This window comes from Geotrypetes seraphini, chromosome 5 (assembly GCF_902459505.1).
Source record: "Geotrypetes seraphini chromosome 5, aGeoSer1.1, whole genome shotgun sequence".
NCBI classification, from domain to species: domain Eukaryota; kingdom Metazoa; phylum Chordata; class Amphibia; order Gymnophiona; family Dermophiidae; genus Geotrypetes; species Geotrypetes seraphini.
In genome coordinates this window covers 262,872,118-262,890,385 of record NC_047088.1, presented here as the reverse complement: position 1 = coordinate 262,890,385, position 18,268 = coordinate 262,872,118, and the positions used below count along the sequence as shown (strand labels likewise).

The window sequence follows — 18,268 nt, the reverse complement described above, 5'->3', positions numbered from 1 at the left end:
GCCTGCCACAAAAGCAAGATGGGTGAATAAGGACTAAGGTGGCAACAGAAATAAGACCCTTGTTATTGTGAGAGTCATATCTGATTGATGTACGGTAAAAGGAAATCATTCTCAGTTCTTCTAGTATTGCAGAAATATCACTTTGGAAATTTATACGGACTAGGGAAACATCTCTAATATACAAGGGGAACACCTCAGTGTGGAAAGCGTTCAGAGCCTCTCTACTTTCTCTCTCACACTATTTTGAAGGTTCTCACAGCCCATATTATACATTAGAATGCTAAGAATTCAGAACCCATCCGCTTGGGTTCTCCAAGTCCTGAGCTCTCACTGCAGAATGGGTGCTGAATCTAATAACCAGGGCTCCTAGCAGGTACCTTGATCCTCTCCATGTGGTTGCTTTCTGGTCCGTTCCACTGGGCAATCAGTTTTCCCAGATCCAACAGGAATACGTCACCTTTGTTGAAGCTGTTCCATTTCATCTCCACCTTGAGTGGAAAAAAAAAAAAAGTAGGTTAGAGCAGATTTCTCACCTATCTGAGGGATGGTAAGAGAAAATTGCTTTCCATTACTCACAGATCATAAACAGTTTAAGCACTGAATCCCCTTCATTCTCCCATGAGAACTCAGTCACTGATCTCTCTTGTTGAAGCTGGATAACTTCCTCTTAACACAATTTATGTTTAAGATTAGGGTCAGAGTTAGAGTTGGAGATGGAGTAAAGTAGGGTTAAGTTTATGCTTAGGATTAGGGTTAGAGTAGTTAAGTTTAAAGTTAGGTTTAGGGTTGGAAATGGGGTTATAGTAGAGTTAGGGTTAGAGTACTGGGCTAGGTTTAGTTACAGTAGTTAAGTTTAAGGTTAGGGTTGGAGACAAGGTTAGAAAAGAGTTAGATTTCATGTAGGGTAGAGTTGGAGGTAGAGTTAGGGTTAGGGTTAGGTTAGAATTCATTCAGTAACTGGTCTCCTTTAACTCAGTTCTCTTCTCTTTGGCCAAGGGGCTAGTTCTTCAGTTCTGGATTTATTACTCATTCACATTTTAGTGGAAAAGTGAAGTAATTCTCTCGCTACCTTCCCGTTTCCTTAATGTTGACTCTCCTTCTTTACATTTTAGATCTCATAGTATTCCTAATCTGGGAAAGGCACCATCTGAGGACACAGCCATAATGAGACTGAGAGAAGAAGGAACATGTTGACTCTCCTTTACATCATACGTCTCGTGGAGGGCCGTTTTTGAAAAGGACGTCCAATTTGGACGTTTCCCACTATATATCCAAAGTTGGAAGCACAGAAATGTCCATTTTTGAATGGGACATCCACATAATTTTTATTTTAAAAAATCACCTACTTGGATATATCGGTTGCCAAAACGTCTAGACCACCAGAACATCTAACTTTATTCATCATTTTCAACCACAAAAATGTCTAAGTTAGAAGTGTCCAAATCAGCACTATTTAGATGTGGGAGTTGCCACCATTCTAATGGACTGACCATATAGACATGCCAACAGAGTAATGGGGCACCATAGATGGCATTGCTGAGAACTTCACATAAAGGGTACCAGAAGTACATCTCACCATATACCCCTTATATTTTATGCTAAGTCCTCCAAATCTCCTCCAAAACCTACTATACCCACCTGTCTACCACCCCAATAGCCCTTATGGCTGCAGGTGGCATATGGCAGTATAACGGAGTTTTGGTGGCCTCTTACTTAACACCATAAATGTAGTGGTTAGAGTGGCTTATGGGCCTGGGTCCTCCTCTCTATGGTTCACCAGCTCATCCACCGGTTTACTTAAGCCACCTGTGTGATGCTCTACTAGGCTTTCCCATACCAAGTGCAGCTGTTCTAGAGACAGGTATGTACTCCATTTAGATTTTTGGGGAGTGGAAGGGGTTATTACCTTTATGTATAGAGTGGTCATCTGGTCAGTTTGGGTTCCTATGTAGCATTTAGATGCTTTTAAAACAGGTCTAGCTTAGAAGTCTGCACGGGAATGGGGATTGCGGGAATCCCGCGGGGGTCCTGCGGGAATCCCCCCAACCCATGGGACTCCCACGGGGACCCCCCTCTAGCCAACGGGACTCCCATGGGGATGGAAGGCTTTGGAAGCAGGGTTCGTCCATATAATATAAAGGACACGTCAGCCTTAGTAAAAGAGGGGGTTTATAAGTGAATTACCTGAACAGAAAACAAAAAAAGGGTTCCACCAAAGAGATTCCACAAGGAAAACAGCAAAAGAAACTGTGGAATTGATGATCCTGTCAGAAGTAATTGCTGCTTTTTATGGGGACGGGTGGGGATGGAGGGAATTCCTTGCGGAGATGGGTGGGGATGGAAAGGATCCTGGCGGGGACGGGTGGGGACGGAGAGGATCCTGGAGGGGACGGGTGGGGATGGAGAGGATCCTGGCAGGGACGGGTGGGGATGGGTGGGATTTCTGTCCCAATGCAACTCTCTAGTCTAGCTCTGAACAGCTAAATTCTGTCCAGGATATTTTGCAAAAGGTTTGATTATCCCCGCATGATGTCCAAGTGTAGCACATCCATAATATGCTCCCCTTGAACTATGGATGCCCAACGGACTGGTTTTGATAAGTGCTGACGTGTCTTTTTTTGGACATTTTCATTTTTCGATTATGCCCCTAATCGTATTCCTAATCTGGGAGGGTCAATGTCTGAGGACACAGCCATAATGAGAGTGAGAAGAAGGAACCAATTGGATTACATTCACATTCTAGAAATTTTCTTGGACCGAGACTCTGTACAACACACAGCCACGCACCTCACCAGCTACCACGTTCTTCTTCCCCTTGACGTGGAGCAGCCGCTGCACATTGTACGTATTGGTTTCCACATGTTTCATGCCAGATGCCACACCTCCCTGCTTGTAACTGCAAGATACAATCAACACCGGACACTCAAAACATCTAATCGGAACCATAAGCAAAATAGTTCACCCTCACACCTGAATGTTCTCACAATACACGAGGTTTCTTTTTCCCAGTTACTGCATTTTAACTCTTTTACAAACCAATAATGAGAAAACGGCATGAAAGAGGATGCCATATGGATACCGTTGAATCTCCTCTAAGTCAGACCCAGGCCAAGGCATTTCCTCTAGGTTACAGCAGACAGTGTCCGCTTTGATCTTTGCAATAAGGAACAAATAGTTCCCGGCCTCTACTAAATGTAATGTAATGTAATGTAATTTATTTCTTATATACCGCTACATCCGTTAGGTTCTAAGCGGTTTACAGAAAATATACATTAAAATTAGAAATAAGAAAGGTACTTGAAAAATTCCCTTACTGTCCCGAAGGCTCACAATCTAACTAAAGTACCTGGAGGGTAATAGAGAAGTGAAAAGTAGAGTTAGAGGAAAAATAAAAATAAAATAAACATTTTAACAAGACAGCATTGATCTAAATACTTTGGAAGGTAGAAGAGAGGAGAGAAAGGAATAGAAGCAGAAGGGGGAGCCGTTGAACAGTAGAATTCTGGAGAAATTTAAATGATAGAAATAGAACAAAACAAAGACAAAAGGCAAAACAATAGATAAGATTAAAGATAAATCATAAGCAGGAAAGAAAAATAAAATAAAACTTTGTCTTCAATCCACGGTTTCAGGCAAGTAGGACTTTGGACAACCATGTTGAGTCCTGAGTTAAACCCTATGACCCCAGGGTGATCATATCTGAAGATCTCATGATAGTGGAGGAATGTGTATTGGTACCAGAACCAATATGTGTCACGTAAGGAAAACGTTTATTGTAAAACTATGGCAAATCTAACCTGCAAACAATCTGTGTGTCAAATTAGGATCTAACGTGTACTGAAAACCTTGCACCTTAAGGATACCTATGGAAAAGTGTAACCAGTAAACTATCACTAATAATAAAATCCTAAGCTCGCATGCACACTCCAACCTGCGTATTCCGTGGTCCGTAGATCCGTGGTCGGCAGAATGTTAAAGGAAGTGGCGTGTGCAACGCGTGCGCACGTTTGGAAAGCCTTATTAGACATGCGCAGTGGGAATATCATGTGTAAAAGGGGCTGTTTCCGACGCGTGCAGCATGTTTCCACAGCAGGGTAGGACAAGCGCAGTGGGTTCCTTCATCTGATCGTTTTCCGACGCTTCCCCTATCACTAGCGTGTGGCGGTCTTAGTTTTGACGGTCGGAAGCAGCTGCTGACCCATACAGTAGCAATTGCGGGGGCCGGTAAAGGGGGGGCAGGCATCGGCTTTTGGCGCTGGAGGGAAGGAGTCATGCAGGCAGGCTGGCTTTAGCGCGGCAAAGAGGGAGGGAGGTAGGTTGGCTAGATTCGGGGGAGGGGGTGGGACAAAGGCTGGAAGGCAGTGAGGGGGGACATAGGAAGGAGCACTGGGGGCACTAAGGACATGGGAAGGGGCACTAAGGACATAGGAAGGAGGCACTGGGGCACTAAGGACATGGATTGGGGCTCTGGGGGCACTAAGGACATAGGATGGGGCACTAAGGACATATGAAGGAGGCACTGGGGCACTAAGGACATGGAATGAGGCACTGGGGACACTAAGGACATAGGAAGGGGCACGGGAGGCACTAAGGACATAGGAAGGAGGCACTGGGAGCAATAAGAACATAGGAAGGAGGGAGGGAATAGAAAGGGACAATTGTTGGGCCTGAGTGCAGAAAGAAAGAAATACAGTGGCCAAGGAGAGAGAGAGACAGATAGTGGAAAAGGAGAGAGAAAGAAAGAAAGAAAGAAAGACAGATAGACACTCTAGCACCCATTACAGACTTAAAGACTAGTATATTAATATTAGACCATAGTAGGTATCACGTTAGGATAAAAACTTGTATCGTACACTTGTACTGAAATTATGTATGTTTAACCTGTAACCTGTTCTGAGCTCTTTGGGGACAACGGGATAGGAACCAAAATAAATAATTAATAGCCTAGTGGTTCAAGTAGCAGGTTGAGAACCTGAATTCTCTCACTGGAGCACCATGTGACCTGGGGCACTTCACTTCACCCTCCATATCCTCAGGTACATGTTCACCAACGTGTGGTAATGCAAGTTATGTGCTAAGCAAACAGAACCCATTCGGCCTAATGGAGACAGCATTCATTTTCATAATGCAGATCAGTAAATGAGGATCTTAGACTGTGAGTCCATTTGGACAGGGAAAAACAGGAAAACCTTGGATTGCAAAACAAGCAAAACATTTTATGAAATTTTAACTTGATATACAAGCAATGGCTTGCAATACGAGTACATACAGTATACATGCGTCACATCATTGCAACTGTGCTGATGGTTCTTCTCTCTCTGATGCTGCGGGAGTGAAGTGACTGTTCTAAACGAGCGAGGTTTTGCAATACAAGTATGTATAGTGTTTTATATTAAAGTTTTTGGATTGTGTAACGCATCGTCTGAGTTTCCATTATTTCCTATGGGGAAATTCGCTTTGATATACAAGTGTTTTGGATTACAAGCATGCTTCCGGAATGAATTATGCTTGCAAACCACGGTTTTACTGTAACTCATGTATATGAATTACAACTCAGTGACATACCTAGCATATGTGACACCCGGGGCCAATCATTTTTTGGCACCCCCCCCCATCTGTTCGAAAAACATGATTTTTAGTAACAAGCCTCATGTCACACATGAGTACCTAGGAAAAGGCAGCATCTTTCATACTGCAGTGAGCAGTACAACATCAATACACCCATTGTAAAACTAAATAAGCCAGACTAGTACAGATCAATCCTACACCATCAATCCTAACAGAAAACCATGTCTTTCGAACACACAGAACAAAGAAAACACCTTCGCCTAGTAAGGAATATGTCATCACAAACTAACCCCTCACCCTTTTACAAAACTGTAGTGTGGATTTTAGCCATGGTGGTAACAGTTCTGACGCTCATAGAATTCTGAGCATCAGAGCTGCTACCACCATGGCTGGTGCTAAAAAATGCTCCACAGTTTTGTAAAAGGGAGGGATAAAATAGAAATACATAGACAAAGGTTAAATTGAACCAGCAAGAAGCTGGACTCTGCATACAATGCAACACCACAAAAACAGTGACACATGTCTCCTAAAGCAATAAATAAATAGAAAATTTTTGTTCTACCTTTGTCTTCTCTGGTTGCTACTTTCCTCATCTTCTTGTTACTCTCTTCTTTCCATCCACTGTCTCTCTTCTCTCTGCATCTTCCATTTGCTCTGTTACTGTGCCTCTCCCTTTCTCCCTCCTTCCAAATTGGTCTGGCACCCATCTTCTTCCCTCTGCTCCTCCCATAGTCTGGCATCTCTGTCTTCTTCCCTGCCAGCGTCTTCTCCCAACTCTCTCTTCCCCATTTCCCTTCAGCGTCTTCTCCCCACTCTCTCTTCCCCATTTCCATTCAGCATCTTCTTCCCACTCTGTCTTCCCCATGTGCTTTCAGCGCCCTTCTCCCCCCTCTATCTTCCCCATGTGCTTTCAGAGTCCTTCTCCCCCCTCTGTTTTACGCTGTTTTCCTCTCCACCCCACCTTTTCTTCCTTTCTCCCTCCCTGCCCCTTACCTTCATGGTGCTTTCTGCCCCCCCCCCAGCCCGAACAACAGGCCCGGTCCGACAAACCTCCCTGCCCTGTGGCCAGCGATATCTAAACTGCCTTCTTACAGCAGCCGGAGCGTTGTAGTTGCATATGGCTGCCGTAAAGGTCGTCTCTGATGCAACTTCCGGTTGCGTCAGAGATGACCTTTACGGCATAAACACGCAGCTTCAACGCTCTAGCTCAGGGGTGCCCACACTTTTTGGGCTTGCGAGCTACTTTTAAAATGACCAAGTCAAAATGATCTATCAACAATAAAAAAAAAAAAAAAACACAAAGCACACTGTACGCTGAGAAAATGTTAATTATCATTCCTATTCTGGGGTTTTTTCAAAGAGGTCAAGGCAGATGACTCTATGCACTGTCACCTCAGTAACAACCGTACAAAAAATAGACAAATGCCCCCCTCCCTTTTTACTAAAGCACAATAGCAGTTTTTAGCGCAGAGAGTTGCGCTGAATGCCCAGGGCTGCTCTTGACGCTCATAGGCTCCCTGCGCTAAAAACCGCTATTGTGGTTTAGTAAAAGGAGGGCCATAGTACAAAATATAGACAGCAGATATAAATTCAGACACATTTTGATCACTAAATTTAAAATAAAATCATTTTTCCTACTTGTCTGGTGATTTCATGAGTCTCTGGTTGCACTTTCTTCTTCTGACTGTGCATCCAATCTTTCTTCCCTTCTTTCAGCCTGTATGCTTCCTCTCCTCCAGACCTCATTCCCTCCCCCAAATTTTTCTTCCTCTCTCCCAGCCCTTTCTTTCTCCCTGCCTCCCTTTCTTTTTTTCTCTCTTCATGCCCCCTTTCTTTTTCTCTGTTTCCCTTCTTTCCTTCTGTCTCCCTGCCTGCCCCCTTTCTTTCTTTCTTTCTTTCTTCCTGCCCTCCCCCAAGCCATTGCAGCCGCCATTGGGGAACAGCCCCCCAAGTCACCGCCATCGGGTAACATGCCCCACAGCCGCTGCCGCCCCAAGCTCTCCTTCCCTGCGTCAGGCTGACCAGCATTCCTCTCCCCGACATCAATTCTGCCATTGGAGAGGAAGTTCTGCCCAGCTAGGCAGCGATTGGCTGGCCCGAACTTCCTCTCCAACAGCAGAATTGACGTCGGGGAGAGACAGGCTGATCAGCCTGGTAGAATTTTCCGGACCTGGCCGGCTGTGCACCCCCCCCCTAAGGCTGCACCCGGGGCGGACCTCCCCCCGCCCCCCACCCTGCCCCCCTCTTGGTACGCCACTGTTACATCAACTCACCTTGACTTCAGATTTGGAAAAGATGAACAAAATATATTTCAAATCTGAATCCAAGATACTGAAACCATGGGATAAGACAGTGGCCAGAGGCAAAGGATGCCAGGCTACATGGAGCAGAGCTACTCAATTCCACTCCATAAGGCCCAAAGGCAGGCCAGGTTTTCAGGATATCCACATGAGAGAGATCTGCGTGCACTGCCTCCTTGGTATGCAAATTTCTCTCATGCGTAAAGCACCTACGTAGGTGCAGTTCCCCTGCCTTTTATTTAGGCACAAGTCGGCACTTTATTTTTATCGTTTTTCTCCATTTTAAATGGCGTTTATCAATTAACTTAGGCGCTGGTAGGATGCCCACCAGCACCTAAGTTTCAGCGCAATTTATAGATTATCCCTCAAAATGTGCACTAAGCTAGTATTCTATAAAAGATGGTCTCCACAGATTTCTCTTTATGGGTTGTTAACAGCACTGATCATCCTGGCACCTACCATTGGGCATCATTTCTTGAATCTATTTATTCATTCAATTTTCTATCCCATTCTCCCAGGGGAGCTCAGAATGGTTTACATGAATTTATCCAGGTACTTAAGCATTTTTCCCTGTCTGTCCCGATGGGCTAACAATCTATGTAATGTACCTGGGGCAATGGTGGGATTAAGTGACTTGCCCAGGGTCACAAGGAACAGGGCAGGATTTGAACCCACAACCTCAGGGCTGAGACTGTAGCTTTAACCACTAGGCCACATAACTGCAATTTTATAAGTACTATTTTCCTTGTGTAAAACATGCTTTATAAATGACCCCTCCCCCATTGCATCCAGGTTTAAAGGCCATACCTCCAAATGGGGCAGTCCGTAGAAGAGCTATAAAAACGGTGCGGTGGGTTACCATAGGGCTCCAGAAAAAGAAGGACGGATTCAGGCATGCAGCATAGCATCTGCCTTCATAGAAGCTAGCTTTTCAAAATGATTGGGGGATGTTAAATCCAATGGAAACGATCCATCCCTGGACACAGTCAATCAATTTGCTCAATATTGAGGGTGGCCCCTATGTCTGCCTTAGCTGCCAGACGTGCCATCTGATTGAAGAATGTGTTTGCTTCTCCCACATAATACTTACATGATGCCCTGCTTGAAGTAACCTCTGAAGACCTCGCTCTCAAAGCCTTGGGCTTCCCGATGCTGCACAGCCAGGCCCCCCAGGTGTTCGTCCATCAGCATGGTAAAGATGGCCGCAGCCCCCTGCTCATCCTGTGTTGACCGTGCCCCGATCCAGTAGTGGATGTCATAGGTGAAGCTGTTTGAGGCTTTGTGTGTCTGAAATTGAGCGATAAGAAAACCTGAAGCTGTATTTGCTGAACCAGGATTTCCCTGCGCTAGTGGCCTGAGGGTAACCCAAGGATCTTATCTTCCCTCCTCACAAGATTCTTAAAACTGTACTGTTCTCTACATTTATATGAAATGATGGCTGTGTTACTTCACACTAGGATTTACTCATGTTTTAGCTTAATTGTGAAGCGTTAATCTGGAGAAACAAACCATTAACTATAAGGACCCAGTAGAATTTGGGCCTTGCGGTCAAAACAAGAACTTCAGCTCACAGCAAAACCCAAAGCTGCCTCCTATATTGTTTCTCCAGATGGGTGCATTTGACACCTGAGGAAGACGCTCTGGCCATATTGGGTCTCTGTGGGGTTTTCTTTTGACCTGTGACCCCCTATGTCCGGAGCTGAAGCATCTTTCCATCCCTTCTCATGTCATTCCAGCACCTTTTGGAGATAGAAATGGAAAGTGTCTGGAGATGACTTTACTCTCACTTCTTGTCTAAATTATGGAATCAGCCCCCAATGAAAGCTGTGAAAACTCATCTCTTTATGTGAAAATAACTGCAAATGAGATTTAGATTTTTGAATTGATAACTAAATGCAATTACATCAAGTTTTAAATTTTTTTTTAATTAAAATTTGATTTGATCGCTTATCTTGTTTTACTAAGTGAAATAAATAATCTACATCAGATCAGATCCCTTGAAGGACTCCTCAACTTTAGGAAAGCAATAAAAACAGACCTTTTCACTTAAACCCCTGCCCTTGACCGATGGATTACAAAGAAATGTATATTGATACCAGAACCAGTATATGTCACGTACGGAAAACTTGTATTGTAAAATCCTACACCGTAGCTATGGCAAATCTAACCTGTAAACTAACTGTGTGTGATAAAACTTGTACTAAAAACCTTGTACTATAAGGAGAACTATGGCAAATTGTAACTGGTAAACTGTATATTATGTATATTAATATTAGACCCATAGCATGTGTCAGGTTAGGAGAAAAACTAGTATCGTAAACTTGAACTGAAATGATGTATGTTAACCTGTAAACTGTTCTGGGCTCTTCTAAGAGAACAGGCTGAAAAATTGAATGAATGAGAATGAAATTTTCTGTCTAATGGGCAGCTGTGTTGTGTTCAAGAATCATCAAAGGCCATTCTTTCAGCGGCTGTTAAATAAACCTACGGGACACATCACATGCGTCTATGTTCTTTGGAGCTGGGGTGAAGTGCTGCAAAAGCCTGTCTCTGGGGATATCCTAGAATCTTTAGCTTTCACCATAGCCAATGACACCACAAAGACAGTCTGATAGTAGCCAGTGACATCACAAAGGCACTCTTGACAATTGCCAGTGACATCACAAAGGCACTCTGACAGTTACTAAGCAGAACCTTTCTAAATCAATTTATAAATACCATAAACAAACAACTGGATGGTAGACCCTGGGTTCACCATCGAGGGAAGCGGTTTCCATAAGTTATTCCTGGAGGGCAGGAAGTGCCCAGTGATGGTCCCAGCTTAGCACCCCATCATTTGATTTCCAGCTCAAGCCCCCATTCCAGCAGCCAGCTGGCGCTGGAGTTGCAATGATTAAACAACTGCCGTCACCAGAGAGGAGGAAGTGCTCAGTTCTGCCATTAAAAACCACATCTGCCAGCTGCAATGGGAGTCACCAGGGGCAGCCGCAGGCCCAGCAAAGGAAGAAGTGAGTGCAGAGACTGCCTTGATCACCACCATCCTGTCATAGTCTCCGCTGGGATCTCACTGTGACAGATGTGATATGCTTGTCCCCTTGGAGTCATCCTAGATGGCATCGTATGGAGCGGCCCTAGGCTCTTCCCTTCCTTTGCGGGCCATTGTGCATCCCTTATAGCCTGAGCTTGCCTGAGTAGACGAAGCCTGAGGCAGCAACTGAAGCTAGGTGCCTTACCTGGCAGGGCAAAATATTAACCCTTAGCAGCAAACACTGCAGGAGCTCCTGGTGGGCCACTATCAGTGCCCTGACCACCACAAGTTGTGAGTGCCATGTGCAAGGATGACAGGGTGCAGGAGGCAGCTCTGTCAGTTCTTTAGCCCTGCGGAAGTAATCTGGTGCATACCATTAACAGCACATAGCAGTCTCCCTCGAAGAAGTTACCGTAGGACTTCTGAGGCACAGGAACCATTTCCATGCTCTGAAAAACACCAACAAGACATTCCTTTCACTTCTGGGGTCCATCTCAAAGCTCTTAAAGGTTATAAATTCAACTCAGTTTCTTTGATCATTAATTCCATGAGGAGCCACCTGGATTTAGGTGACATGTGACTGCACATGAGATTTTGATTTTCGAATTAATAACTAAATGCAATTACATCTCTAGAACTAATGAAACAAATTAACATGTGTAAAAGTATATGTACGAGTGTCCTATTCTGTAACCCGTTCCGGGCTCTTCTGATACAAAATTGAACGAATGAGAATAAAATCTCATTGTAAACCGCTTAGGTGAGCGGAATATCAAAATCTTAATAAACATAAACATGAATGTAATGTAATTTATTTCTTATATACCGCTACATCCGTTAGGTTCTAAGCGGTTTACAGAAAATATACATTAAGATTAGAAATAAGAAAGGTACTTGGAAAATTCCCTTACTGTCCCGAAGGCTCACAATCTAACTAAAGTACCTGGAGGGTAATAGAGAAGTGAAAAGTAGAGTTAGAGGAAAAATAAAAATAAAATAAACATTTTAACAAGACAGCATTGATCTAAATACTTTGGAAGGTAGAAGAGAGGAGAGAAAGGAATAGAAGCAGAAGGGGGAGCCGTTGAACAGTAGAATTCTGGAGAAATTTAAATGATAGAAAGAGAACAAAACAAAGACAAAAGGCAAAACAATAGATAAGATTAAAGATAAATCATAAGCTGGAAAGAAAAATAAAATAAAACTTTGTCTTCAATCCACGGTTTCAGCGTCAGTGATGAAGTGGAGCAAGTAAGTTTAGGAGGAGCGATTGACGTTTCCAGAAAGGGTATTCTGGTCACTTAGGGCTCCTTTTTACTAAGGTGCGCTAGCATTTTTAGCGCACGCAGGAAATTACCACGTGCTACGCTTCTATGACTAATGCCAGCTCAATGCTGGCATTAAGGTCTAGCGTAGGCTATTCTGCGCATCAAAGCCCTAACGCGGCGTAGTAAAAGGAGCCCTTAGGCTCATCAGCATATAAACGAGCGGTTTTTGGCTCTGTGCGCACTTTTGCAGGTGGACAGAGTGCAAGCGGAGGAAGGGAGGGGAGGGGTCACATTTCTACGCACAGATTATCATATAATTCATGCGTGTACTTTCAAACATTTACATCAGCTGGTTTAAAAGTGATCATGAACTACTTTGTTAGGTCTCTAATAAAGGTTGAAAAATGGTTTACCAAGTTCTTTAAGAAACGAAACAAAACTTAACAACATGACAGTCTGCGGTTTTCCATTGGCTGGTTTAGATCTTAAGGAATCAAACTTTCATCTTAAAGTTGGGGTCAAAGCTTCTCAATCGTGAAACAGTGCAGAGAGAGCTTCAGCCGGCCAAAGCAGTTTCACAAATAATCTCCACCCATTTGGCGTAAACCCGTCATTTTCTGATCCAAGAAATCGAAGCACCTTGAACTGGTGAATTCCTTACCTCTATTCTCCAGATCTGCATCCCTGGAGTGGTTTTATTGAGAGCTTTGGTGACTATGGAGTTGAGTTGTGTCATGTTGAATAGATCTCAGGACTCTGGAAACAGGCAAATGAGAATCAATGGGAACGTTAGAGCAGCCCTAAAGAGATTCCAGAAATGTACTCTATTTTTTAATGTTCAATCATTTTTATTGAGTTTTAACAAAAATCTTACAAAGAATATCATCTCAACTCAGTTAATACATTGTAGATATATAAATTCAAAGAAATCAACAATCAATTATCATCACAATACAAACATGATAAAGTACCTCCCAACACTCCCTCCCCCCTTCCCACCCCCCCATCCCATTTCCAAATATTACTAATAAATAGTGCTTCACTTTCTGATTACAAATGTAATGAGTTCACTACAAACCTGCATGACCTGACTGATAATTGCTGTATATAAAGTTCCCAGGTCATCCCAAATTTACTCTGTTTTTTATAAGATGTACTTTATTTTTTAAAATTCCCTTCATAAGTATACACTAGAACAGATGACATGTACACAGGAGTCTGTCAGTGCTATAAGCGCCTCTATGCGTAAGGAGACAACCGCCCAGACAAGCATCATTCCTTGATAACTATCAGCACGTAATTTTTTTTCTTATGCAACAGTTGGATCTTCTTAGATTTTTGAACTTGGATTTTCAGCTCTGACAAATTAAATTGGGAAAAAAAGAGAAAAACTGCAGATGGTAGATGATGAAATGCGTGTTTGTTTGTCGACTATCGAGCCACGTTTTGAGTTAATCTGCCCTCAAAAACAAGCTCATCCATCGCATTGATTAGCAATTCTATTCTATCTACTTTAGTTCCACCGTTGTTGCAATTACCCTTACGTAGCTTAAAGAACTTTAAATAAATAACTCCCAAATTTAATTTTTTTTGTTGGTTTTGCAAATTTATCATTTCAATTATAATGTGACACAAAAAACATTTGCTGCATTTAGTGTGCCAGAGCTAAAAAAGTTTGAGAGATGTGACTGTTCTTTAAATGGTCGTCCTAAAGTCCAGTTCTCAATCCTGGATAGAAACAGTCGGTACATCAGAGGGACAGGAAAACAGACAGATTACAGTGAGAAATAAAGCAGTCAAAAAGTTCAGGTTTTATTTGTCAAAATTTATATTCCACTAGATCTACTCAAGAATAGTTTAACTGGAGCACCCAAAAAAAATTGCACACAACAGACTCGTACAAATTTTATATAGCATTAAAAACAATAAAATAATTTTAAAATTGAAAGCACATGACAAAGTCCTTGTGACCCTGGGCATGTCACTTAATCCTCCACTGTCCCAGGTACATTAGATAAGCAGTGAGCCCACCGAGACAGATAGAGAACATGCTTGAACTACCTGTATGTAGACCACTCTGAGTGTGGTTGCATAGCAAAAGGACAGTTTACAAGTCCTAATTCCTTTCTCTAAAATCATAAATAAAATATAAAAACAACCCTTATTCACAAGAATTACTTCTGATTTCCAAACACATTACCAAGGAATCATGTCTGCCTCCAAACACATTACAAAATATTCATAAACACACTTCTGATCTCCAACCCCCCCCCCCCCCCAAAAAAAAAAAAAAATAATTCATTCATAGGAATCACTTCTGCTTTCCAAGGGCTTTAAGTTGCTTTTGGGAATTCGACTAATTCATCCAGTCCTCAGCACTGAATCACAGAGAAAGCCCCCTGTCACTTAGACACCAGCTCCACTAATGAAACCCGAGGGATGCAAGAACATTAGGACCAGCCCATCTAAGAGTCCAGCCACGCTGTTGACACACCAGAATCTTAAAGAAAGAGCTAAGCTCTCTCTCGACAAAACAAGGAACTAAACTCCCCACCTGACAAAGGATAAACAGTTCAAGTGCAGCCTCAGAGTCAGAAAGATAGTTTAGGGGTCACATTAGACCAGGGGTGTCAAAGTCCCTCCTGGAGGGCCGCAATCCAGTCGGGTTTTCAGGATTTCCCCAATGAATATGCATGAGATCTATTAGGATACAATGAAAGCAGTGCATGCAAATAGATCTCATGCATATTCATTGGGAAAATCCTGAAAACCCGACTGGATTGCGGCCCTCCAGGAGGGACTTTGACACTCCTGAGTTAGAGAGTGAGTGCCAAGACTCTACATTCAGCAGATCTGCGGTTTCAACGATTTAGTGTGAATTTTTAAAGTGATGAATGGCGAAAGGCTCCTGGTTTTTTCAAGGGACAGAACATTCTGGACCCCTGAGGAAGGAATGTCATTCGAAACACGGACCGTGTCGCAAGACATATTTAAAGTGGACCCAGAGAAATCAGGTTGAAACAGGCTGCAATCAAAGTTAAACTACCCAGATAGTTAGGGATAAAAGCTACCCTTTGAGTTTCTACTGATGCAGCCAATTTGATCACAACTCCCAACAATCTTAAAACTCACAACATACTGTACAGAAATATGGAACAGGACTTAAACCCACCAAATTTCTTTAAAGAGAAGTATTACCACTAAAGGATGGGCCACGGAAAAGTAGCCCACCTCCAGCGACAATATGACAAGATGAACAAGCAAGTGGATTGTTTGATTCACTTACCCACAAGTTACAACAGATGGCGAAAGTGGCGAGCCGGTGTATCTAGATTTTCAGAAAGCTTTTGACAAAGTTCCTCATGAAAGGTGCCTGAGAAAATTAAAAAGAGTCATCGGATAGGAGGCAAAGTTCAGTTGTGGATTGGGAATTGGTTATCAGATAGAAAACAGAGGGTAAGGTTAAATGGTCATTTTTCTCAATGGAGGAGAGTAAACAGTGGAGTGCCACAGGGGTCTGTACTGGGACCGGTGCTATTTAACTTATTTATAAATGATCTGGAAATTGGAACAACGAGTGAAGTGATTAAATTTGCAGATGACACTAAACTGTTCAAAGTTGTTAAAACACATGAGGATTGTGAAAAATTGCAGGTGGACCTTAGGAAATTGGAAGACTGGGCGTCCAAGTGGCAGATTAAATTTAATGTGGACAAATGCAAAGTGATGCACATTGGGAAGAATAACCCAAATCACAGTTTCCAGATGCTAGAGTCCACCTTGGGGGTTAGCCCCCAAGAAAGGGATCTGGGTGTCATTGTAGACAATATGATGAAACCTTTCGCCCAATGTGTGGCAGCAGCCAAAAAAGCAAACAAGATGCTAGGAATTATTTTAAAAGGGATGGTTAACAGTTCTAAGAATGTTATAATGCCCCTGTATCGCTCCATGGTGCAACCTCATCTGGAGTATTGCGTTCAGTTCTGGTCTCCTTCTCTCAAGAAAGATATAGCGGCACTAGAAAAGATTCAAAGACGAGCGACTAAGATGATAAAGGGGAGGGAACTCCTCTCATATGAGGAAAGACTAAAACGGTTAGGGTTCTTCAGCTTGGAAAAGAGACGGCTGAGGGGAGATAGGATTGAAGTCTACAAAATCCTGAGTGGAGTAGAACGGGTACAAGTGGATCGATTTTTCACTCTGTCAAAAATTACAAAGACTAGGGGACATTCGATGAAGTTATACGGAAATACTTTTTAAAACCATTTGGAGGAAATTTTTTTCAACTAAGAGAATAGTTAAGCTCTGGAACTCGTTGCCAGAGGTTGTGGTAAGAGCGGATAGCGTAGCTGGTTTTAAGAAAGGTTTGGACAAGTTCCTGCAGGAAAAGTCCATAGTCTGTCATTAAGACATGGGGGAAACCACTGCTTGCCCTGGATCGGGAGCATGGAATGTTGCTACTCTTTGGGATTCTAGAATCTTGTTACTCTCTGGGATTCCGGAATCTTGCTGTTCTTTGAGATTCTGTATGGAATGTTGCTACTCTTTGGGATTCTAGAATCTTGTTACTCTCTGGGATTCCGGAATCTTGCTGTTCTTTGAGATTCTGTATGGAATGTTGCTACTCTTTGGGATTCTAGAATCTTATTACTCTCTGGGATTCCGGAATCTTGCTATTCTTTGAGATTCTGTATGGAATGTTGCTACTCTTTGGGATTCTAGAATCTTATTACTCTCTGGGATTCCGGAATCTTGCTATTCTTTGAGATTCTGTATGGAATGTTGCTACTCTTTGGGATTCTAGACTCTTGTTACTCTCTGGGATTCAGGAATTTTGCTATTCTTTGAGATTCTGTATGGAATGTTGCTACTCTTTGGGGTTGTAGAATCTTGTTACTCTCTGGGATTCCGGAATCTTGCTATTCTTTGAGATTCTGTATGGAATCTTGATAGTCTTTGTGGGTTCTAGAATCTTTTATTACTCTTTGGGATTCTAGAATATTGTTACTCTCTAGGATTCCAGAATCCTGCTATTCTTTGACATTCTGTATGGAATGTTGCCACTCTTTGGGATTCTAGAATCTTGTTACTCTCTGGGATTCCGGAATCTTGCTATTCTTTGAGATTCTGTATGGAATGTTGCTACTCTTTGGGATTCTAGAATCTTGTTACTCTCTGGGATTTCGGAATCTTGCTATTCTTTGAGATTCTGTATGGAATGTTGCTACTCTTTGGGGTTCTAGAATCTTGTTACTCTCTGGGATTCCGGAATCTTGTTATTCTTTGAGATTCTGTATGGAATGTTGCTACTCCTTGGGTTTTGGCCAGGTACTAGGGACCTGGTTTGGCCACCGTGAGAACGGGCAACTGGGCTTGATGGACCGATGGTCTGACCCAGTAAGGCTATTCTTATGTGATGTGTGAGGAGCCTGAAGGTTAGGGGTTCATTCCATATTCTGACTTTACACCAAGCACTTAACCTTTCTGAGCTCCTCTCAGTTTTTGTATTTAAAACTCATATCATAGAGAGGATCTCATGGTCTGCTGTTAACCCTCTCCCTCCCCATATATGTCTAGCTTCACTGCTTTCCCCTCCCTCCAGCAAACAGTCTCATGATCCATTAGCACCCTAGAAGCTGGTTATCAACCTCATCACATTTATTTCCAATTAACAACCATAATAAAACACTACTTTCACATGAATTATATAGTTGTTTTGGGGGGAGAAAAGGCAAGTCTTATTTATGCACGCTTGTTGAAAGCTGACATTGCATCATCTCTCCTCTCTTCCCTTCCCATTCATCCAATAACTCTGGCACGCCTACGATTGACACACCGCCCCCGATATTCACCTATATCATCCATAGGTGCAGCTACATGGCGTCGTGGTGTAATCTGCACATGTGCCGATCGCTATCACCAGCAACTCATCTCATGTAAATTTAGCGAACTTTTGCTACTCTCTGCCAACCTCATTTGCATGCGCTGTGTTTTGAAAATGTCTCGCCTTTTTGAAATCGCTTCAACAATGGCTGCGATGGCAGCCCATTGGTTTTTACCACGAAGTTTTGAGAATCTAGCCCTGAGTCTCTCTCTTTCTCTGC

At 42.8% G+C, this 18,268-nt stretch overlaps 1 protein-coding gene across 5 annotated transcripts in view; it reads right to left on the bottom strand.

Moving 5' to 3' along the window:
- VIL1 (villin 1) overlaps positions 1–18,268 on the bottom strand; it is an 86,200-nt gene that overhangs the window by 45,552 nt on the left and 22,380 nt on the right. For 4 of the 5 annotated variants that reach the window (XM_033945724.1, XM_033945729.1, XM_033945725.1 and 1 more), the window contains 5 exons: positions 12,826–12,920; positions 11,271–11,345; positions 8,959–9,155; positions 2,788–2,896; positions 378–488 (listed from right to left, as the gene is read on the bottom strand). In XM_033945724.1, coding sequence (XP_033801615.1) covers positions 378–488; positions 2,788–2,896; positions 8,959–9,155; positions 11,271–11,345; positions 12,826–12,900 — 567 coding nt within the window. In that variant the 5' untranslated portion in view covers positions 12,901–12,920. Of the gene's footprint in view, positions 1–377; positions 489–2,787; positions 2,897–8,958; positions 9,156–11,270; positions 11,346–12,825; positions 12,921–15,450; positions 15,477–18,268 lie in introns of those variants that run through there. The other variant, XM_033945726.1, reaches the window with a different exon arrangement.